This window comes from Halichoerus grypus, chromosome X, assembly GCF_964656455.1.
Source record: "Halichoerus grypus chromosome X, mHalGry1.hap1.1, whole genome shotgun sequence".
Lineage (NCBI taxonomy): Eukaryota > Metazoa > Chordata > Mammalia > Carnivora > Phocidae > Halichoerus > Halichoerus grypus.
In genome coordinates, this window is record NC_135727.1 from 130,539,612 (window position 1) to 130,564,794 (window position 25,183).

At 41.3% G+C, this 25,183-nt stretch overlaps 1 protein-coding gene across 1 annotated transcript; it reads right to left on the reverse strand.

Annotated features, from left to right (window-relative positions):
• Positions 1-3,407: 3,407 nt before the first annotated feature.
• Positions 3,408-23,898, reverse strand: ARSH (arylsulfatase family member H). Its single transcript, XM_078064054.1, has 11 exons — positions 23,846-23,898; positions 22,744-22,785; positions 20,848-20,997; positions 18,722-18,843; positions 16,464-16,589; positions 15,436-15,859; positions 14,076-14,212; positions 10,154-10,288; positions 7,419-7,581; positions 6,198-6,319; positions 3,408-4,398 (listed from the first exon to the last, which is right to left on the reverse strand). Exons 1-11 carry the CDS (start codon positions 23,896-23,898, stop codon positions 4,031-4,033), a joined length of 1,842 nt encoding a protein of 613 aa, XP_077920180.1. The 3' UTR covers positions 3,408-4,030.
• Between the last annotated feature and the right edge of the window lie 1,285 nt (positions 23,899-25,183).

The following is a 25,183-nucleotide window of genomic DNA, read 5'->3' on the forward strand; positions in this document are numbered from 1 at the left end:
GGATTTACATCGTAAATAAATTCATGATGCCTATTGTTAACCTTTGATGAGGAGGGCTGGATGACTATCTACATTTTCCAGGTGAGATATTATAAGGTTACAAAGAGGTGATTCTCCTCAGAGATAGGATGAGTTTGGCTCTAGGGCTTAGTTTTCTTAGTAAGGTTGGCTGACTTATCTCTCTAAAGCGAGAAATAAGCCTGTTGTCCCACTCGTACAAAGATCCTTAGGAGTAAGAACAAACATACTCTTAATCGCTTCATGGACACTTAACAATTTCCATGATTCACCTATGAAACTGAGTCACAAAAATGGAATAGTGGAATTGAGGATGGTTGAAGTGAATTATTGCAATGTCTGATCCCCAAAACCATTGGCTCAAAATGATTGCTCTGATTTCTACCTCAAGAATGGATGAGCAAGGTCCTGAGAGACCCATCTTCCCAGAGATCACAGCTATGATCTCTACACAAAATACAAAAATGAAGTAGCAAAAGCTCTGGAGAGTGGACGAAAAAAGACAGATTCTGGAGAAGAGTCAACATTTGGAAGAAGGGGCTGTCCAGAGGTGACTTTTTCTGGTTTTTAAGGCTCTGAATCCATGAGTGGCCTACGGATGATACCACAAGGGGCAGCTAAAGCTCAGATAGGATTCAAGGATAGTGCCCAAAACATCCAAAACGGATATAAAAGAAGGTGAGTGTCACAGAAAGAAAAGAAAGAGCCTGAGTGAGATTGTTGTAAACACTGCATATAAGCTCGGCCCAGATCTGTGTCTGGCGCCAGAACCACACACATGCAGGGCAAACACAAAACAACCAGTTAAAGATAAAAGATTGGAAGGGAAATCTGAGTTGCTACCTAGTAGGCAGAGCTTTCGATTTGAGTCCAACCAAGTTAACTCCCTGATAAAACAAAAAACATCAACACTCTTTTGATGACTGTAAAAGAAACCAGAATCCCCATGCATCACTTTCAAAATGTCCAAGACAGAGTCCAAAATTACTCCGTGTACATAGAGTCAGGAGAATGTGACCCACCCTCAAGAATAAAATGAACAAATAAAAATATCAACAGAAACCAACCCCAGGATGACCTAGACAAGGACTTTAAAGCAACTGTTATCTTTACGCTCAATGAGATATAGAAAAATATGTTCATGACAAAAACAAAATAGTAAATCTCAGCAAAAGCATAGTAATGATCAAATATGAACTAAATGTAAATTCTAGAATTAAAATGTAGAACTTAAATAAAAATTCCCTGTAAATGCCTAAGAACTAAATAGAGCACAAAGCGGAGAGAGTCAATAATTTGAAAACAGATCAGCAGAAATTATCCAATTTTCAGATCAGGGAGAAAAAAAATTTAAAGGAAGTCTTATAAAACAATATCCAAAAGTCTAAATTAGAGTCACAGAGGAGAAGGGAGAGAGAATACGATAGAAACATTATTTGAATAAATAGAAAATTTCCAAAATTTTCTGAAATCCATAAATTTACAGACTTAGGAAGCTCAGCAAAACTCAAGTAGAATAAATGGGAGGAAAAACATGTCTAGGCACATTGTAAACAAAATGTTAAAAACCAAATACATCTTTAACAAAATGTTAAAAACCAAAATCTTGAAAGTAGCCCAAGAAAAATAATACGTGAGACCCAAGGGAACATCAGTTCAAACGACTGCCAAATACTTGGCAGTCTGGAAAAAATAGGGAGACTGAGGGATCAACATATTTAAAGTGCTAAAATCAAAGAAAAACCAACATTTAAATCTGTAACCTGTGAAAGTACCTGTCAGGAATGTAGATGGAATAACATTTTTAGATTGATGTTAAGGAAAACGTTAAAGGTAAGAGAAGTCATCATCTAAAGACCTGCACTGTAAAAAAATGCTAAGGTAATAGCTTTAGTCTGAAAGGTAATGACGACTGATGAAAACACAAGTCCCCAGATACAAAGAATGTGACAAAAGTCAATAGTGAGCTAAACATAAGAGACGACTTTTTCTCTTGATGTCTTTAAAATACATGCCTGGTTTAAAGCAAAATAATCACACTATCTGGGGGTTACATAACACATGTAGTTGTAATACATATAACACCTAGAGCATAAAGGTTGATGGAGTGCTGACAAATAAATATATAGAGTAGCAAAGTTTTCCATTTTATGGGAAGTGATAGGATATCAACTCTAATTAGACCACAATAAGCTAAACATATATATTAAATTTCTAGATCCAGCACTAAAAAGTGCAGAGGAATGGCAAAAAGACAAAAAATAAAAAGAATATTCTAAAAGAAAAAAAAATCAGGTAACAAAAAAGTCAGAAACGTAGCAACAGCTGGGCAAACAGAATTGGAAGACCCAAATCCAATCATATCAATAATTGCACTAAATGTTAATGGACAGAATATTCCAATTAATACCAGAGATTATCAGAATGGATAAAAAAGCAAGACTCAATTATATGATGTCTACAAAAGGAGCACTCTATTTTTTTTTTAAATCAGTCTATTTTTTTATTTAAGAATAGTTGACAGACAATGAGAAGCTGTTTAAATGTAAAGCCACACCTTGGTTAAAGTGATGAGAAAACATACACCATTTAAATACTAAGTAAATTTTAATTTTTTTAAAGCAAATTTTAATTTAATTAATTTTTAACACTAAGGCTATGTTCATTTCAGCTTAGCTGCACTTGAAGATAAAGAACATTATCAGATATAAAGAGATAAATTACATAATGATCAAAGGTTAGATTCACTAGGAAAACAATTGTTCAAAAAACTTCTAATACCAGAGAGCTTCAAAATACACAAAAGCACAGTTAAAAGGATAAAAACTCCAAAATAATAGCTGTATATGTTTTTAAAATTTTCACCATCATTATCAAATAACTTAAGTAGGTAACTCTGGGTTGACAGTTTTCTCTCAATAGTTTGAGGAGATTATTCTGTTGCCTTGTGGCTTCCCTTGGGGCCATTAGCAAATCTACTTTTGTTTTAATACTTTTTATTTCATAGGAAATCTGATGTTTTTCCTTGATTGATTTAAAGATCTTTTCTTGGTCTTTTGTAGTTTGCAGTTTTCCCATGATCATTCAAGGTATGGATTTATTTTTGTTTATGCTGCTTAGAATTGTTTTCTAAATATGCTTCCTGAATGCCTTTCATCAATTAAAAACCTTTTTCATCCATCTTTCTCTATTTTAAATATTGCCTCTTCTACATGCTTCCTACTCTGTACTTCACGAAATATGATGAATTACAATTGACAACAATTACAACATTCATTACAATAACATTGATTGAGTGCTTACTGTACATACGGTGATTTCAGGTGAATTGATGCATGTAACGCTCACAGCTACTACATGCAATAAACACTGGTTTTCCCCCATTTTACACATAAAAACACCAAGACGCAACAAGTCCTCCCCAATCAAAGGTTAACAGGAAGAAGAACCAAGACCTGTAGAGAGGCATTTTGTAAGACAGGAAGAGAAGGAAAAATGAAAAGACAGGAAATCAAGGAGTGGAAATGAGTATGACATCACTTCCAGTGTTATGTACACCATCTGCTTCAGGCTGAAACAAAATACTTATCATCACTGATGACAAAGATAAGATGTCTGGGTTGAGGATCCGCAAGTAGAAGTTTCTACCATAACCGCATAAAAACAATGCCATCAGACCTACCACTTCTAATCACCTTCTAAGAACCACAGATCCATAAGAATCTGCAGAAGGTCACCTTGGTCTATCTTTTTGCTTGAACAATGACACGGTATATAAAAACATGACACCACAAATGCTCTACTCTAGGTGCACTGGTGTCCAGGTCCACTTTCACTTCACTGAGCTCCTGGACCATGACTTGAAGAAAGAACTGAAATCTGAGGGCTTAAAAAGAAAATGGTGGAGGGCATAATTATTTGTCCCACATGGAATGAATGAGTCAGCTGAGAGTTCTTCCCATGACCTCTGTAACAGTGTGTTGGTGGTGGGTAACAAGTGTCCCCTTTCTGCTCACCAAGCAGTGGAAAGGATGTCATCTTCTTTGTCACACCCACAAAAGGGGAAAGTCCCACAGCAGGGCTGTAGCCATGGTTTCCAGAGGGTGTTGAACACCGAGAACTGCTGTGGGACAGGTGTGAGTGTCCTGCGATGCTCTTTGATGGCCGCCTCGATTTTCTTGACCACCGAGTCAAATAATGCTTCATTGTCAGGGTTAAGAGGTCGGGCCTCAGAAGGGTCTCTGGAGATGTCGAAGAGCAGGGGAGGGTCGTGGTAGGTGACATCTCCAGAACACGAACAGATTCCACTCCCATAGCAGGCGTCAGCTCCATCTGGGGAGAACTTGGGAGTCATGTAATGGACCTTCCACACTGTTGCACCTGGAAAACAGGGCTCCATTGGAATGCCATATTTCTTCTCATTTTAGGACTCTTTCCCTTGAAAATATATTTCTCAAACACTTCTGCCAACAATTGATAATCTTTGTTTTAGTTTATTTTTTTAAGATTTAAGTTATTCGTTTGAGAGAGAGAGAGTGTGCATGAGCATGAGCCCCCGGGGGAGGGGCAGAGGGAGAAGCAGACTCCCCGCTGAGCAGGGAGCTGGATGCAGGGCTCGATCCCAGGACCCTGAGATCATGACCTGAGCCAAAGTCAGATGCTTAACCAAGTGAGCCACCCAGAAGCCCCTGATCCTGGAAATTCTAACTCCAGTCACTGCTTTGCTCTGACGGGGTATAGGCAAAGTAGAAAATTTTCTAAGGCTAATTACCACTTTCAGGTCTGATATTGACAAAGGTGATTTGGCAGGATCCATCATTCCTTGTTCTTTTCTTCCTCCCTCTGTCCCTCTTTCTCTCTTTTTTCCTTCCTTGTTTCCTTTCTTCCTGCATAAATGGTTAGTAGTTCTATTTCTGGAGATCAATTTTAGATGGAAAACATTGTGTTTCCAAGCCTCTGATCAATGAGGCTTGCACAGAAGTCTGTGGGTGGGGTTTTGTAGGAAGGCTATGTTTTTCTAATAAAATTAGGCTAAATCACCTGACTCAGCCCTTTACCCCCTTTGCTCTTCTCTCTCCTTCCTGCATGGAGTGCGGAAGTGATGGCTGGAGAAACAATAGCCACTTTGCAACCAGAGCATTAGAAGGAGCATGAGAATGAAAACCGGCATGCCAGAGAGGGCAGAGTGGAAACAGAGAAAGAACCCAGATCCTGGTCGTGGCATTGAGCATGGTAACAGCTCTGTGCTTCCAACTTCTGAAATCCTCATTATGATAATATAAGTAAAATTCTATTTGTTTAACCCTCTGTAGTTAAATTTGGGAAGCTTCTGTTGTTGAGGGGAGCTGTTTTGTTTTGTTACTCGCCATTGACCATGCCCCTAACTGATATAGAATCTAGAAGGAAGAGATTTTTGTTGGTTTGTTCTAGTTTTATGGGGGAGATTCATCCACACTGACCTGAAGAATGGATCACACCACAAGTGATGGGTCACATGGGAGATAAATCCTATCTTTTCTGAAAATTAAGTTAACTCCCATCAAGTAAGAATTCTGGTGTCTACAGATGTAAGGAAATGAATATCTCTCTCTCTTTTTTTAAAGATTTTATTTATTTATTTGACAGAGAGAGACACAACAGAGAGAGGGAACACAAGCAGGGGGAGTGGGAGAGGGAGAAGCAGGCTTCCTGCCGAGTAGGGAGCCCAATGGCAGGGCTCAGTCCCAGGACCCCGGGACCATGACCTGAGCCGAAGGCAGACGCTTAACGACTGAGCCACCCAGGCGCCCCTGAATATCTCTTGTTAATTTATATTTGTTTCCATGACTCCTATAGCATGAAGGTAAGGCAGAGATGATTAACTGGAAGGGGACAGTAACTGCTGTGTGGGTTACACTGCAGACTTTACTCCTAGTTGCCAATTATTTCTGTGTCCTTAGTTGTGGATATTCATATTCTCTCTCTCTGTCTCTTTCTCTCTCTGACGTATTCATGCATGCAAGCTTGCACACACCTCTAAAATCTACCACAGAGCAATGACTGCTTAACTAACTTCCCTAAGGGAAAAGAACCATCATGGCTGGGTGCTGTTTGTACATGGCCCAACTTCCGCCAAGACGAAAAGGAAACAGGGTTGTGCCTTTATCGTGTTCCCACACGTCAGCCATCTTCATACTCACAGTCCTTCTGATGCCACCTGGCTGTGTGCAGGTAGACCCCACAGTAATGGAAGAGGAACTCATGCTCCGAGTGGGACACCCTGCCTTCCAGCAGGGGCATTAGGTTCCGACCGTCGATGACTCTTAGGAGAGAGGGAGAGATGAAGAAAGTGGTGAGAGAGGCTTGGGTTGGTCACACATATTATGACAGGAGGAGGAGGGGGAGGGGAGGAGGGAGGAGGTAGAAGAAGAAGGAAGAGGAGGGGAAGGGGAAGGAGAAGGAGAAGAGGCAGAGTAGGAGGAGTAGGTGGGGGAATGGGAAGGAGGAAGAAGAAGAAGGAAGGGGGGGAGAAGAAGAAGAGGAAGAAGAAGAGGAGGAGGAGGAGAAGGAGGAGGGGGAGAAGAAGAAAGAAGAAGAAGAAGAAGAAGAAGAGGAGGAGGAGGAGGAGGAGAAGAAGAAAAAGAAGTAAAAGAAGAAGGAGGAGGATGAGAAGGAGGAGAAGAAGAAAAGGAAGAGGAGGAGGAGGAGGAAGGAAGGGGAGAAGAGGAAAGGACTTTAAAAATAAGCTTACTACACATCTTCACTCATTTTATAACAAAAGGAACAACAAAAACAAAAAAATAAAAAAAACTGAAAAAGAGGCAAACCTCACACAATTTCTAAGACAGTGGGAGAGGTGAGCGGCTGGAGGTTTTATTCCGATACCTTGTAAGACACTATGAGTGAGTGTCATGGATTAGAAAATTGAGCTCTTGACACTCATTTGATTTAAATAATACCGTGCCGCAGATGAATAGATACTAGTCCTCACACATGGAATTTAATCCTTAGAGCATGAAATGCATTTATGCATCTCAAAGCCCATAGAGAAAGAAGGCATAATTCATCACACATACATTAACACATACTTACTTTTATTCAGTAATTCACCTAATAAATATTTGCTTAATGGTCTAGGTGCTGTGGGGGACATACAACTGAATGAGAGTCGATCCCAACCATGAGGACAACAGAGCCTATGTCTGTGTAAGTATGAGAGACAAAGTAGAACATATTCTAATAGGGAAACAGACAAGCTATCCCACCATCTGTTAAGGGGAGAAAGATGTTGTCTGGCCATCTTAGCAGATTACTGAAAATTAAGTAGTATACCACACATACACGCAGAACATTTGCTGATATATCCAAGCGCATGTCAGATGTATCTGCCTAGGTTAAGAACAAGCACTGTTTCCATATACCTGTCCTGGGGCAATATCCCTCCACCTATATAAGACAGTGTCGGGTAAATGTCCATTAGGCTCGTTGGTTCGTCAATCACTTTCCCAGCCTCCAGGACTGTGGGCCACCGGAATATTCCTGGGACACGAATGCCCCCTTCCCATCCGCCCATCCCCTTGCCACCTAAAACCAAAAATCAAAGTCAAAGATGAAGTCAAGTCAACCATATTTCTCCACTCAGTTGGAAATTACATCTAGATGGAACGTTTTCTGTCACTTGTCAAATTCATGCCAGTGTTCTATATTCACACACAGAGAGAGATACAGACAACCTGAGATATATTTCTTGCTTTCCAGAAGTTGAAACTCGACTTGTGAACATCTGGCCGTCAAGCGACAAACCCATCTATAACAAATAAAAACAAGTGATGTCCTAATACGGTGTGTTATTTTGTACCAATGAGTGCCACGGAGTTTCACTATTACGAGAAAAGAGAACATTCTGTAATCTGGCAAATCTTCAGTCTTTATTGGAATCACACTGGGCTCTAAAAGATGGATAAGTAAATGAGGCTCCAAGCAAGACCAGAGAAATAGGTTCTACCTGGGCCGTGCTGATCCTTGAGAGAAAATAAGGAATTGGAACTTTATTCAGTGATTCCCCATATGGACGAAGATGGAGAGGTCATAGGCTCGTGAATGGTGCAGAGGTGGATAAAGCATTGAGGATCCCATCTCGGACAAAGGACATTTCGGGTGTTTCTGAGCACAAAATAGATGAGCCCGTGCTTTAGGACCTATCCTACAGTCAAGATGTTCATTGCAGAATAGAGATACAATCCTAAGCCAAATGACATAGTCAATACAGACTTTTTTAAGGGAAAACAATGAGATTCTCTGGGTGGGGTGGGAGGAAACTCTTCCAAAGTAGAACAAACATGAAATGTTCATGGAACACCTTTTACGTGCTGGTCACTCTGGCAGTATGAATTACAAAGAAAAGACAAGATGGGGTATCTCCACGTGGAAGTGGGGAGACATTAAATGGGAAAACATTTAGGGACAAAGACTCTGGTCTAGCTAGTGTCCAAAGCCATCCCAGTTCATCAGCACCATTCTTTCTGGAAAACTTAACAAGCTCTCTGCACTGAATTTATATTTGTATACCAATAAGCAACAAACAAAAAACCAAACGTAAACCCACCTTGACATTTTCATGGTCCTATTTAATAGCCAGCGACTGTGTTAGGTACCTACAAAAAATCTAACCTTCTACCCAAACACCCAAATTTGTCTCTCAAATGGACTCAGCTCCTCCTGGTGATCTGGAGGCCAGTTCCAAAGGTAAAATCTGCTCACAATAATTTTGCTGTACCTCTTTGAGAGCTATGTGAAAGCACTTTTTAGAGTGATGGTTTTATGCACACACAACCCCCCACCACATGCACACACACAAGCAATGTCACTGTTAAAATCATCACATCTCATCTGGTGGCATATATAACGGCATATATTAATTTTATTAAACACCTTTGCTACTAGGCTTGTGACCTATTTAGTCTATGCTAATTAACAGTATGTCTACAGCAAGCTGACATGACCCACCAGAAAAGGTGAATATATTTAGGAGCTCACTTGCTGTCAATCACAATATATAACATTTCTATTATATCTATCTATAATCTATCTATCCATCTATCAATCATCTATCTATCTATCTATCTATCTATCTATGGATCAACCAATATATCTATCATCTATATACCTATCCATATGCCTATCATGTCTTTGCAGCCAGCCATCCATCCATCCAACCATCTATCTATCCATCTATCTATCATCTATCTATTCCTTCCATCCATCAATCCATCCATCCATCCATCCATCATCTACCTATCTATCCTAAATTGTTTCATAAAGTACAAGGAACTTCTAAAGTTCTGATTTTTGTAATGATGACAACTTTGACACACTTTTACTTTTTTTTTTTGATTGGGGTTGGGGGAGGAGGAGCGGAGTATCAAACACCAAATTCATTTTTAAACTCTTTTTGATCCGCTTTGCTGATCCATAAGGGCAGGCTCAGGGGAGCTATTGAATAATCCAGCAGGGAGTACATCAAAGATGTCAGAAGAATCCACTTGCAATGAGGAGGAAGGCACCCACTCCAAATGAACACCTCATTTCCTGATCATTTCACAGTGTTTGAAGCATAGTGATGACATAATTGATTTCATTCCATTAAAAACCTGGATTTGGGTACTCAGGTTAGTATTATACTAGAGCAAGTGGTTCTCAACTGGAGAGGACTTTAGCCCCACGGGACACTGGGCAATGTCTGGAGACAGTTTAGGTTGTCACTATTTTGATAGGGAGGGGAGTGGTAGGTGCTCCTGGTAACTGTAGGGTGAAGATCAGGGATACTGCTCAACACCTTACAGTGCCTAGAACGTCCCACATCAAAGAGTCATCCAGCCCCAAATGCTCAGAGTGCCAAGCCTGAGAGACCTGCTTTAGATGGTCATTGAGAACCTCTGTATTTACACTCAAGAGGCTCTCATTACTTCAGGCATTGTTGTCTTAAATTCTCAGACATTGCCCCCAGACTTGCACCTTTTTCCATCCAGTTTCATAACAGAGTATAACTCCCACAAAAATCTCCAAACCAAGTTTGCAAATGAATGCACGTGCAGGCAAAACGAAGTAGACCTCACTGAGGGATTAAACTAAAACACATGGACTCTCTGCACATCACCTTTGTAGATCCCGTTGAAACCACCCAGCTTGACCTCGCCTTCCTGCACCTCCAGGCGACCCCCGTTGTCTGAGGTGAAGTACACCAGCGTGTGGTTGGCCAGGCGCTCCTGGTCCAGGGTCTCCAGGATCTTACCTGGTGTGGGGGGAAACAAGAAACTCACCTTTCACCATGGACCACTGTCAGTCTGTGACGTGATTATTATTAGGCATTTGTTAGCATAACAATATAATTAAGGGTTATTTTATTGTATAGGCTATCATAATATATAATAAATCATGATCATATACTCTAATATATGTGTAGTATATACAAGTATTCTATACAGTAGAGACATAAATAAATCCTATATGCCATAGAATACATATACTAGATAGTGTAGAATATAAAATTGAGCTTTATATATTTATAATTATTTGTTATATATTTTACGCTATATAATATTTTATATATGTATATAAAAGCATGTATTCAATATAAATACATAATAAAATAATAATAATATATGTAATATAAATTATTTATATCTAATAATATAATATAAATTATTTATATCTAATAATATAATAATAAATATAATTCTATTTAAAATATAAAAGATGTTTCTGTAATATATTTTAAATCATAATAAACTGTAATACATAATATATACTATAATATATGATAAATATATTATTTGTATGTAAATACATAAAATATAATTTGCATTATAATCCTATATACTTCCTATATTATATATATATTATGAATATTATGATCATTATAAGAATATTATATTATTAATATTGTATATGAATATTATATATTATTATATTATATGGTAATATGTAATATATGATATGGTAATATATGATATATGATATACAGATATGTAATATATGATATGTAAGTATAATGAAATATTTATAACTATAAAAGTTATAATTAATAATATCTTGAAATATTATATTAAATATATAATATAATCTATTATAGAATACAAATAATCTATTAAAATATTGTATAATGTTTGATGATTATATACTATATAATAGTGTTATATAATGGTTACTTATTATATAATACTAATAGATAATATTTTATCGTATAATATGTAATTTTATTATATAACATTTAATATATCATTTTAGTTTGTAATGAATGATTTTCTTATCTAATATTTAAGAAATATAATATATAATATATATAAAATATGACATATACTACATGTAAGAAATATATATTATACAACATATAAGAATATGTATTTATTTTACAAGTTACATAATAATATATACACACATTATATACACACACTACATATACACATACAATATATTAGAAAGTATGAACTAGTATGTAGAACACATCATCATCACTCAAAATTCAAATAACCATTAAATATTAGGCCTGTCAGTTAAAAGAAACTTATAAACACTAATAAAACAGAGAAGACAGTTCAAAAACTGACATGTCCAGGAATAAATTCGCAGAGTCATACCCTTGCTCCAGAGAGCATGAGCCCCACCCCTAAAGGATGCACTATCCCCACGCCCTTCTAAAGGTTGCATCTGACCTGCAGGTTATTCTTGTAGTTAAGCATGCGACCATAATTAATACTTCACTAGACTCAGCAAGCATCGTGCTGATGTGTGGACAATCTCTTAAGGGGACAAAGGACTTTTTTTTTTTAATATTTTATTTATTTGTCAGAGAGGGAGAAAGCACAAGCAAGGGGAGCGGCAGAGGCAGAGGGAGAAGCAGGCTCCCTGCTGAGGAAGGAGCCTGACTTGGGGCCCGATCCCAGGACTCTGGGATCATGACCCGAGCCGAAAGCAGAAACTTAACCGACTGAGACACTCTGGCCTCCTGGGGACAAAGGGTTTTTGAAAAAAAAAACAAGTAGAAAGCTGATCTAGCCACATCCCAAACTATGCTGATTTAACTTATTTAAGCATAAACTCATTAACCTTTCTGTTTCCTTGTTTAAAAGTGATTTGTTTTAGAAGCCACACTGGCCATTTTTTAGAAATGTTGCAGCTAGAAATTAATATATTTTAAAGCCCAGATTACGGAAGATAAAGATTATAATGGCTTCTTGGTAAGAGAATAATTACATGTAAACTATCAGTTCTCATTAGAGCTGGCTATTGTATTTAGCATAAAGGTTATTTGTAACTTATACCAAGCAAATAAAATACGTGCCAATCCTTTTGTTTTTTGGAAACGCATATATGTAAGCTTCTGTGTATGCAATGTATAAAACATGTAAAAGCGTGTGTGTATACGTATGTGCATATGGCAACAGAATAATCATAAAATCTCTTACAAGACAAAAATACAAGGAAAGAAGACAAGAATGAAAAGCTGCTAAAATATGTTTTTAAAGTACAAGTTCCCTCGAATAGAGAATTTAAAATATTGCTGAACACTTGGAGCCTCCAGGAGATTCGCTTTGCATGCCGTTCCAAGGACACCACTGTTATGGCTTCTTCCTGAGAAGGTTGTTAACTTGGGAAATGATCTTAAGTTTTATCATCATATTGCAAAGTAGAAACAAACCCACACACAAAAGACACTTCTCTGATTTTTGATCTGCCTCTGGTTTTGATATGATTTTCATAAGCCATGAAGGGGAGAAAAACACAGCATATTGGGAAGATGTCATGCAGAGAAATACCTACTTTTCATTAGCTCGGGAATGCAATTAAAAATATCACTACATGCAGTTAATAGTATTTACAGCGCATCTGCATCGTGTATTTACACAGACTACAAAATAGACATAATTAGCTGTTCGTGGCAAACTCTGCCTATAAACATGGACAGAAAGTCTTTTTGCATAAAACTGCTCTCTGACTCGAGACACAAATGCGGCAAAATGCCTTGTTTCCAAAGCAGATGATCCTGGACGATAATAAACATCAAGGAAAGAAATCATAATCTTACAACTACAGTAAAGTTACAATGTTAGAGTTGTTTTTACTGTAGCGGGTATCAATGTTTGTGTGTATTTGCCAGGGAATTAAAATATATATATATATATATTGTAGCATGCATATATGGACATATAAACAGTATATGTATATGTATACATATATGAACATTAATATTTAACTTGCATGGATAGATTTCAAATGTTAATTTAAATTATATTCTTAGTTGATTTAATATCAATAGATATTAAATGCATGTTTATGTATACCTAATATATGTAAAAGTAACATTTTTATATTTAAGAAACTTAAAAAATTTAAAATTCTGTGAATATTAGTTTAGGTGGTTCTGCACAGAACACTTTTCAGAAGCTTCTACTAGTAGAAGAAAAAAAAATCATCCTGTGCTTCAAAAGTAAAATACAATTTTTGAGATGAAAAAATACTCTTTCATGTCCAATTGAAGGAAAAGGCTATTTGGAAAGCACCATCAGTTGTTTTATGGGTATGCATGTGGCGCTTCTCCCCCACCCAACCTGTCTCTGCCGCAGTCCCCGCCCTCATTCGTGACCTTTTGTGTTCGTTTCCACATTGAACCCTTATGAATTTGAAACAAATGGCTTCAGTTTAGGTAAATTCCCTCCCGCGTTTCTAAGCCTTTCTCGTTAAAAAATGAGCTAATGGGAAAAACACATTTCCTTTTATATCCATCAGAATGATGGGGAAGGGCAGTGTCCTTTACAATGCAACTTCATCCATTTTGAACAATGAGTCTTTATTTTAAAGATGGGAAAATCCCATATTTATAATTGTGACTGTTTTCTTGGGGGGAATAGTCAGTGATTTTGCTGCACCTACAGCCAGATCTTGAATTAGTTCCCTGGAACCAATATTTGCCGACTGCCTAAGATCCACAAGGGGCTGTCCGTTGTTTGAGGCAACCAGGATGCATTCACTTTCTCTAGCCCATGCATCAGATGCTTTAGATTGTTTTTCTCAACACTTACCCACCATCCAATCCATTTCTTCGACATTATCCCCATAGAGTCCGTATTTACTGTGCCCCACAAACTTCTCTTTGGTGATCAGTGGAGTGTGGACATGCAGGAAGGACACAAAGAGGAGGAAGGGGCTGCGTTTATACCTAAGGGGTGAAACGTGAACTGAGTTATCGTCACAAACAAAGGCGTTTTCTCCCCTGGGATAGGATTCCTCATCAGCTGAAAGATCTCGCAACAGTTGATAGAGGTTGTCTAGGTCCTTACATGACCAATACCACTCAGGAGATTAAAAACTAGCACAGCAGGACATCAGCGGAAAGGCCGTGAGTAGGAAGAAAGAATATCGGGACATTTGCATTAGCAACAAAATAGTGATTGCAGTCTGTCTTCTGAAGAAAGACTTCTTCATTCCTTCCTCCTCCTCCTCCTCTATGCTGTCTGGAATGTGAATGTGATGGCTGGAGCTTTGGCATTAACTTTGGGCCATGAGGCTGCTTGCACAGAATCACAGGTAGCAAGATAGAAGGAGCTAAGATGCTAATACATCTTGTTTGTTGTGTTCTGCATTTTAATGTCCCATGGAGCCATTTAAGATTCCTCCTTCACATGCTTTTACAACCAGGCATTATAAAGGGGGAAGGGTATAGAGATTGGGTGTGTTCTATCAAAGACAGCCCATGGGAGTGACAAGCAGAGTTGAGTGACTGCATTCTGACTACTGTGTTAGAGCAAAGGATCAAAGCATATGAATGGATGAGATCCCATTGTCAGACGCATTATCCCCACAGAGTTACACCTTTTCCTCTTCCATCCACTCCCCTGTACCCCATACACACCAGGTCAATGAGCATCCACACCCACAACTCAATCTGCTTCTAGTTGGTAACCTAGAAGGGAGCTGGTATGCAAAGATGGGAGACCGTTACCTTCATGCCCACGTGGCTTGTATTGAACACATAAAACCTCAAATTAGGTATCTATACATAGAATCACTCCCTCATTATTCACGGACACAGAAGGATTTTCGGGCTGCTTCTAAGGCAAACCAAAATCAACATCAATCCCAAAGATTGAATCCATTTAGATCTCAATCCATATTGAAGTGATACAGATCAAAGCATAGGGATTCGTTTTTATAAAAAAGAGTGAGCACAATATATTTCTTTACCATTTCAGAGTTTACAATTTGCAGGAAATTTAACATTCAATTTTATTCTAAGTAGAAATTCTACTATATGGCAAATATCGCACGCACGCACACACACACACACACACAAGAAGGCCCATATCCCCAAGATGAGCCCGACTTCTCCGAAACACAGACAAAATTCCCATGCATGGAATCGGGCCGGAAATGACTCCATACCTGTCGATAAAGGCAAGTGCCTCCTTCAGCAATAGGGAAGCCACTCTTTCCTCCCGCATCGGCTGCTGGATGATATCATGGTTTCTCATAAGAATGCAGTTCCAACGCCGAATAAACCCGTAACTGGAGTACCAGGAAATGAAAAACAGGAAGGCAAGAAGAGCGAAGGTGACGATGACCTTCCACGGAACGGCGAACCAGCGGGCGAACTTGGGGATGAGGAGCAGGAGGGGGACGAGGCTGAGCACCACCGTGGAGATCCAGAGTTTGATCCTGAGCCAGCGGTGCAGTTCTGGTGTCTTGGACGTCTGACAATCACTTATCAGGCCAAAGGGCAGCCCGTAGAAGTAGTCGAACCCATGATTGAGGGGGTGGTAACAGTGATCATCCCGAGAGGCACAGCTCAAACCCTGGTGCCACTTGCCTGCAGGAGAAACAAAATGGCAGCAGATACATCTACCTGTTTCTAGAATGTGGGCTTCACTTAGCAAAAGTTAAATACGACTTGCACTCCCTTGCCATGGGGATATCTTCTTGGTACCCCAATCACCTCCCTGAGGATGCTAAGAAGGTTCCCATATTTGTCACCAACACTGCTTTCCCTACACCCTGCATCTTTCAGACTAAAACAGGGCAGTAGAAACCCCTTTCTTGCTGCTCTCTCTCTCTAAAATAAATAAATCTTTAAAAAAAAATAAAATAATAAAAATAAATAAAAACGCACTCACTTCTCTGCTAGTAATGATGTCATAAAAGTAGTATACCCCCCACCTCGCCGCCTACAGAATATTCCATTTTGGTGATAGCAATGGATGAGCCCATTTGCTTTTGGTTCCCGTGATTCTTCCAATACCCTGCTCGAGATACTAAAGGTCCTGGGTAATCGTGCATTAAATCCCTACCCCACACGTGTCCTCACAACAAGAGGTCACTGGAGTGGGTCCAGCTGACGTCCCGGGGAAGCTCGGTCCCAGTGAAAGGGGATGTGCACGAGCATGCTTCCGAGTTCAGAGTCCTGCGTGCCATACCTATGAGCCCCGTGCGGTAGCCGCGATGCTGCAGCAGTGTGGCAAAAGTCGTTTCATTGGTGGGCAGACCACCCGAGCCTCCAAGCCAGGTGAGCTCACGGTTCAGGTTGAAGCGAGATGCCATTCCTGAAGTCACAGAAGGAAGCACCCCATGAGTCCCACAGTCCCTCTTTCTTGACAGTCATGACAAACTCCAGGATTCATCCTCCTCTCCTTGAAGTGTCTCCTACTGAGCTGCAGCAGTGTGATGGGGGAGAGAGTCCCACCGTGCTGTTCTTTCCCGAACGTTCCCTTGCCTTTTTGTCTCTACTTAGCTTGTCCTCACATTTGCCAGATGCAGATGTTCTGTGGGGATCGGGATCACTAGCTCAATACACGACACACCCGGTCACACTGGAATTTCATGTGAACAATGAATGGTTTCTTAGTACAGGCATGCCCCACATGTTGCACGGGGCATACTTGTACTTAAAATCTAGGCATTGATGATTCAAAATTCAAATATAACTGTGCATGTGACTCTGGGGATGATATCCTTGGACCTCGGTTCTGAACTTTGATGTCATCTTTCTACATGGTGAGAAACCCAGGTCTCCTCCAGACCCTCCTCTGAAGTTGAGGTCCTAGACATCTCTATACTTAGGAACCCAAATCTCAACATGACCAACACAGAGTCCATGGTCATCATACTTCAAACCTGCCTCAACCAAGGACACCATAATCCCCCCCAGCCACCCAATCCATGAATTCCTTTGGGATCCTCCCTCTCACTCAGAGTCACCTCTTCTGTCCAATCCCATGTCAAGTCCTGATAACTCTAACTGGGTAAACGGTTTGGATATTTATCTCCAACGCCATAGCTTTCGAGCAGAGATTCAGCTGGGCTGTGCTTTGATGTCCACAAGCCAATCTCTGTCCACCATCCCAGGCATCTTCTGAAGAACCCTTCCAGCCCCTGTCCCTCCCCTGGTCAAACCTCATTGCTGTCCGCCCATCACCCTCTGTTGAAATCTAAATCTGGGGTGGAGTTTACACAGTGTTTGGTAATCTGAGACAACTGATTATTGCTGTGGCTGCCTCATTCGCCTAGCGCACTCATGCCTGACTGCATTGTCTATGTGTGTCACTTCCTCTGCTGAGCACACCCTCCCTCCTGACTCCTCACATTTCAAGGGACTTCATCCAGGAGGACTTTCCTGGGATGCTGTAGAGGTCCCTATGGGCTTCCAGAGCTCACTGAACTATTCTTTGCATCTCGACCACTGGAACTCTTGGTGCCTTGAGGTGCATATGTCCTACTTATGTTACAACTACCAAGAATAAACCTATAAATGAAAGGCATCACACAAACATGCACAACCAATAAAAAAAATCAAAATATGTTAAAATAGCATTGTGATCCAATCTGCTTCTTGTTTTTCCATTCTCAACAGAAACAGGTACATTAAAAAGGATGCCTTTTGCCAAATCCTAAAAGACAAAAGCCTACCTATCATTTTCAAGAAAAGTGGTTACATCTTTTAATTAATTATAAATATATGTATAGATGTTAGTGTGTGTATAAAAATTTGATGGAGCAGAACTTTGATCCCATCTTGCTACATGGTGAGAAACCCATGTCTCTTCCAGACCCTGCTCTGAAGTTGAGGTCCTATGTAGACGTCTCTATACTTGGGTAGAAACTTAGATAGATAGAAACTTAGGGATTGGGAATATCGGTAACTTCTACATCATAAAAGGTTCAATATGTTGTAGCTGAGTATAAAAATTGATATCCATAATGTTGATTCTACAACATCATCTTGTGTGTGTGTAAGAGAGAGAGAAAATGTATGAGTCTCCTTCTTTTCCATGTTCTTCTCAAGAGCTTCTTCTGGTTCCAATCGCATGCCCTGACACTCGACAGACCCACTTTTCTTGGAACTATGATATGCTTTCTGCTAGCTTGAAGACAAAAGGAACATCTTGAAGGCTCTGACTACAAGTACTTGCAGATCCTACAAGCAGCTGGGATATTGCTCTCCAGAAGCCCAAACCCTTCGTTGTATGCACACAGGCGAGCAGGCTTGGTGGACCCTGGCAAGAGACCCATCTGTTTATGCTGTATAGCGTAAAGGTAAACAACACGACCCCCATTTGCAAGTAGATTCTTAATACCAGAAGTGACCTTTTGAGAATCCTTATGAAGAGTAGCAAAAAATAAAGAAGAAGAAAGCATGACATAAAGACAACATTGTCGTTGCATTGCCCTGTCGCACCTGATCGGATGGGGTACCGGCCCGTCAGGAAGGCAGCCCGACTCGGGGTGCATACAGAAGCAGCTGACAAGTGCTGGGTGAGCCTCACACCCTCGTTTGCCAGGCGGTCGATATTCGGTGTGCTGCGGACAGAAGGAGGATTCATCACGCGGGTTTCTAATTCTCAACGAAACAAAGAAGATTCAAAGCCATTCTGTTCTGAGTCCAGCTGACTCTGTTTCCAGTAAACCTAAAATACATGCCTTTTAAGCTTCAATCCATCTACCTGTTTAGAGGCCTCCTCGATGGTCACAAGGAAATGGAAAGCAGACTTTAAAACAGTATATCTTCAGGCAAAACAATTGCAGACTAATATAGGTCCGCGGGTATAATTAAACTATAACTAGTCTGAGCTCATAGGCATTTCAAGGCAAACGTTAGTCCGTTTGCTCATATCATACTCCTGAAATGAACGGGTGACTTGGATTACATAAAATTTTACTGTATTTCTTGTAGTAACATGTATCTTTTTTTTTTTTAATAACTAAATGGTGACATTTTGGAGTTTAAATTACCGCCCACGTTGCTCATCTGATATTTTAAGGTCTCGAAAAATTTCTTGGAGCATCTATAGAATATAGGCTCACACAGGTGCTTTTAGCAAATCCCATAAGCTAAGGTATCCCCAATCTTAATAACACGTGAATGACATACTAGTCTCACAACCCTGCAGCAGTGTGATGGGGGAGAGAGTCCTATACCCGCAAACATTCTCAGTATCTGTGTGGGGGAGAGTCAGCAACTGGAAGAGACGGACAGTACCAGATTCTCAAGCAATGTCTCCTGCCTTACCCGTTACTTCCTTGCAGGAATTAAATAAGAGACAAATGTGCTCATGTAGACCTTAAATGCCTTAAAGAACATCATCTCCTTTCAAAGTCTGAAAATATGCTTAAATATAGGACTGTTCCATGAGCCACATTCCAAGGAGAAACGATGGTATTTAAATTCACACTAAGAGGCACCGTGTATTTGCACATGAATAAGGTTTGTCTGGTGCTGGGGAGCAAGGACATACAGAAGGATCGTGGTCACCAAAGGCTTCGGAAATAATTCAGGGAAGACCCTGAAAAACTCTAACGTCATTCGTCTCTACTGTGCAATATTATTCAACTACAGACAGAAAGGAAGGAATGATACTTGCTGCCACATCGTTGAAAACATGATGCTCCATGAAAGAAGCCAGACACAAAAGGGCACATAACGTGTGTTATGGGCTGAATGGTGGTCCCCCAAAATTCATAAGTAGGAGTCCTAACCCTGAAGAGCTCGGAATGGGACTGTTTCTGGAGTTGGGGTCGCTAAAGAGGAAACTGAGTTAAAACGAAGTCAGGGGTGGGTCCTAATGCAAGAGGAGGAGCATCCTTGTTAGAAGAGGAGATGAGGACACCCACAGGAGGACCACATGAGGACACAGGGAGAACACGGGGTCTACACACTAGGGAGAGGGGCTTCATGAGGAACCGGCCTCAGCCCCGCCTGGATCTCAGACTCCCAACCTCGGCCCCGCCTGGATCTCAGACTCCCGGCTTCAGCCCTGCCTGCATCTCAGACTCCCAGCCTCCAGGACCGGGAGGGGAATCCATGGGTGTTGTTGAATCCACTCAGGCTGTGGTTTTAGTTATGGTGGCCCTAGCATGGTATTACATTATATGATTCAGTGTATATGAAATTTCCAGAATAAGCCAATCCCAAGCGACACAGAGCAGACTGGCGGTTGCTAGGAGCTGAGGGCTGAGGGCTGAGGGGTAGAGGCGACCGGTACTAAGTGCAGGGTTGCCTTTTGGGGACGATACCAAAGTTCTGGAAGCAGACAGAGGGGATGGCTGCACCAGCCCGTGCACATGCTCCACGCGTCTGAACGGTGCCCTTTCCGTGGCTTACAAGGGGGCATTCCATGTGTGGCCTATCTCACCACAAAAGCACGGCTGCAACCACCAGACCAGGGAGACCAGGATGCAAAGTGCCGTCCTGATGTTCTGCAGGCTTCCTAGGCCGACCTCTGCTGTCCCCCGCCAGGGCCCAGCTGCTCCCGCGGGCCCGAGGCACCCCCCCCCCCCGCAGCGGGGCAGGGGCGGCTTCCTTACCTCACTGTGTTGTTACCATAGCAGCACAGGTCCCCCACCCCAAGGTCATCCGCCATCAGCAGCACAATGTTGGGCCTGGAGTTCCTCGTGGCAAAGGCGGCGCTCAGGCCCCCAAGCCAGCAGCACAGGCACACGGACAGACGGCAGGTCCTGGAAGCATTTGGGGACGTGACAAACACAGCGACTCACACTGTCAATCCGCGTTTGCCCTGCGGACAACTGGAAAGACCGTGTCGTGCTATTTCTCACCAGTTCCCGCTGCATGGTGCACCTTGGCCTGCCTGACTCGGAAACCAGAATTACTTTTATTTTATTTTTTACTTTGTATTTATTTTTATCTTTATTTTTATTTTTTTTAAGATTTTATTTATTTAGCTGAGAGAGAGAATGGGAGACAGAGAGCATGAGAGGGGGAGGGTCAGAGGGAGAAGCAGACCCCCCGCCCAGCAGGGAGCCCGATGTGGGACTCAATCCAGGGACCCCAGGATCATGACCCGAGCCGAAGGCAGTCGCTTAACCAACTGAGACACCCAGGCGCCCCTGTATTTATTTTTAAAGATTGTATTTATTTACTTGAGACAGACAGAGAGAACACAAGCGAGGCGGACGGGCAGAGGGAGAGGGAGAAGCCGGCTTCCCGCGGAGCAGTGAGCCCAATGTAGGGCTCAATCCCAGGACCCCAAGATCATGACCTAAGCCAAAGGCAGATGCTTAACCAACGGAGCCACCCAGGTGCCCCCAGAATGTTTTTTTTTAAAGTCCTTTTCTATGTTAACATAGTATAACACACACATTAATTTTCTATGCCTTGTGATATTTAAATTCTTATAACTTCCCAAACTGTTTCATGATATGAGACCCTTAATGAAGCCCTAATAGTGTTTAAACTTGAATAGAAAGCCTAATAATTTGATTTATTGGGATTAAAATGTAAAAAAAATAGAAAATCGGACGCAAATCACCAGCGAGTCTGGCTTTTTTTTTTTTTATGTTTGGTTGTACTTTTTAATACATTAAAATATATATTTAAAATAACATTGGGAATTCTTTCAATATCTGAAAAAGGAAAATTAACATACATGTGTATGTTACTATTAGGCTGTGGGCTCATGCCTTCGTAACAGCTAAAGGCTATCGTATGCTCCAAAAAACACAACAGCCTTTGATTGAAATCGCTCCAAGTTGAGGACCATTGTCTCCTGCAGGAAACTGGTTCTCCATCCCCAAATTCCATCCGAGCCATTCCAAGCCCTGTTCACGCTGCCTCAAAAAATGCATCTTAAATCCACTTGCATGCATCCAGCTACAGGCCCATGAGGGCAGGCCAAGGAACTCAGCAGCATGTCTCACTGGGACATCTCCAAACTCTCCCAAATGGCCTGGCACGTCCCATTTTTGCCACTTGGGCCCCTCCAGAATGCGGCCAAGCTGAGCAACCCTATCAACGTACAAATCTGGTTGCAATACTCCCTCGCCAAGTCCAGTGGCTGCCCATTGCGTCATGTTTGGCAAGCCTCACCAAGTGGCGCTCTTTGCTGCTCCATCATGCTTTCTTCTCACTACCCACCCGCCAGCCTTGGCTTATCCATGGGCGTCCTTGAAATCCCTACAAGGATCCGTGAGTTTGGACCTTGTACGATCTCTGTGTCTCTGCAACATCCTGCTGTTCGCCCTATGAATTCGCACACATGCTGTCATGCCTAAGGTAAGCATCGCTTCCGCAGAAAAGCCATCCTGTGGGACTCCAGCAACCCACAGCCCCTGGCACACCCCTCATTATCCTTAGCAGGTGTCAGGCAGATGAAGTAGACCAAACCTCAGCCGAGGTGAGGAACCCTGGGACCCTTCTGTCTGGGGTACAGAGAAAAAGGAAGGTTTGCGAAGTCACCTACTTACCAGTTACAGATTGTCTGCTTCATGACTGCGTATTCTGCTCCCCTAGGGAAGAAAAAGAAAAAACAGAAGAGGTGCAGAACCAACATTTCTCTCATAGACAGGCAGTCAATCCAAAGTACTAAAGAACCTGTTGATTGCAAACCAGTCATGTTGGTGCAGAGAGAATGTGACAAAGAACATGCATGACACACTCATTTCTGGGTAGATGTCATGGCAGATTTCCAACACATGATGTGGATCTGGCAACAAAAACCCTTCATGGCAGAGTCACTGAAATAAATAAGTCACCCACGAATGGGCATGCATTCTGTAACTATTTGTATCACCCATACGGTATGTATGGTACTCTCCTGCAAAGAACATTTCTCTGCCCAAGGTGGAGAAGCAATGTCTACGTTAAAAAAGCACAATGATGAACACTGTGGACCTATGGCGATGTTGGCCAAACTCATTGAGCGCAAGAAGGAATATTCAGCAGCTATAATTATGATCCTTTTATAAGAGTCCAAAGGGTGGTAGAGTCCTGTGTCCTCCCCACAGAAGACCCTCAAATGGCTCCAAGTTGGTGATGCTTTGTAGGCTAAGGAGCCACCCCACAAGACAAATGCTATATAATAACAATTAATGACACCACCCCAGAGTTTATAGGGCTTTTTCATTCCCAAGGCATCTCCAATGTTTCCACTGGATCCTCAAAATATCTCACCCTGCTTGCCTCGAAAGCTTAATGACACTCCTTTTGTTTTATGGGAGAGGGAGCTGGGGTCATAGAGTTTAGAACACTTTCACAGAGGCTGGTAAATTGGAGATGTGGCATTCAGGAGGTCTCTGCCTTATAATCATGTGTGTGTGTGTCCAATTCCCAGGGCTCCCTTGTCATCTTAGACTTCCAGGAAGGCTCTCAGGCGGGACGTTTCTAGAGGCCGACTCCCCTGGCACATTTGGTGAAGCCTACACTCCCATTGTCTCTGCTCCACAGACCCCCAATCAATACTCGTGCATTCAGCTTGGTTCCATGGTGACCTCCTGAAAAGCCGTACTCTAATGTTTCCTCTCCCCAGCCCCACTGCCTCACACATTATATGGCATTCCTGTAAATTACCAGTAATTTCCAGAATGCATTTCCAGTACATCCTCACTGAAGACATCGAGCATTTCCCAAGGGTTGGGTGAAAGACGCAAGAATGGTGCTTTTTTTATTTATTTACCAGTTGTAACCATGTCCACCTCATTTCACAAGAACATATCTCTCCAACCCAAGATTGGTAAAGTCACAATGGATGGTCCTAGTCACATGTGCAAAGTTCTTCCTAACTGGCAAGAAATAAAAGGTATTTACAAAATAGATGGAAATAAAAGTTAGCTTCATGATATAACAGAACTTCTACTGTCTCAAAGAATTATACATATCAAATCCAGATTTTAAAAGATATCAAGAAGACCGTGTCTACCCAGGAAGCTCCTCTACCTCTACCCCATTCTGCACAACCCCTTTCTCGACTTCCTCTCCCCACTCTCAAATTTTAACATAGGCGTTTATTAAAGGTGGGCAAACTGGTGATGCATAACTGGGCTTCTGGGACTGTACAAATGCATGAGGCTGGTGTCATATATCAATGTGGTCTTCCAAATTGTTTTTATTTTCTAACTGTCTTTGAAGAGATGTCCAAAGTTATGAACCTAATCAAGAAGCACTGCTCAAAAAGCTATTCTATAAGGTCATGTTATTAATAGAAAAAGCGGGAAACACATTAGCCAACAAAAGAATTGCATCCCCAAATGGAGGAAAATGCACATGCTGATGTATGTGGACTATATTCCTTCAGAGAGAGAGTGAGAGTCAAAAACCAAACCAAACCAAAATAAAACCCCAAAACCAGTGCCCCTGGATGGTGGCGTGGACCTTCCAAAATGATGGGGAAAAAATACAGCTATGTGAGGTGAGTGATGTGTTAGCTAACCTATTTTTGGTAATCACTTTTCAGTACATACTGATAGCAAATCATCACATTGTACATGTTAAACTTACACAGGGTTCTTTGTCAATTCCATCTCAATAAAGCTGGAAAAAAGTCTTTAAAATTCCAGATTTTCATGGTTTTGCCTTCAGAGGTTAACTCCTAATGACCCAGAAATAGCAAAACATATCAGTCATGGACACCTTAGTAAGAGAAAGGTTATCAGGTAGTTATATGGAAGAACCTGAGGATGGTGCCTTAGATGGAAATGGGGTCTTTCCAGATGTGATGAAGTGAAGATCTGGAGATGACACCTTTGTAGATGAGGGTGGCCCTAAATCCAAAGACAGTTGTCCTTATAAGGGACAGAAGAGGAGACACAGACACAGAGGAGAAGCCACTTGAAGACTAAGCCAGAGATGGGAGGTATGCGGCCAAAAACCCAGGGAGGCCTGGAGCCCCAGAAGCTGGAGGAGGCAGGA

What these genes read in the sequence shown, in the direction of transcription:
- ARSH (XM_078064054.1), bottom strand. Translation starts at nt 23,898, where the DNA reads ATGCTCGATGTCTTCAGTGAGGATGTACTGGAAATGCATTCTGGAAAT. An exon ending in ATGCATTCTGGAAATTACTG is followed by an intron (nt 22,786 to 23,845) that starts GTAATTTACAGG and finishes TTTCTTCCCTAG; the next exon opens with GGGAGCAGAATACGCAGTCA. An exon ending in AGAAATGGATTGGATGGTGG is followed by an intron (nt 10,289 to 14,075) that starts GTAAGTGTTGAG and finishes CCCCCACACCAG; the next exon opens with GTAAGATCCTGGAGACCCTG.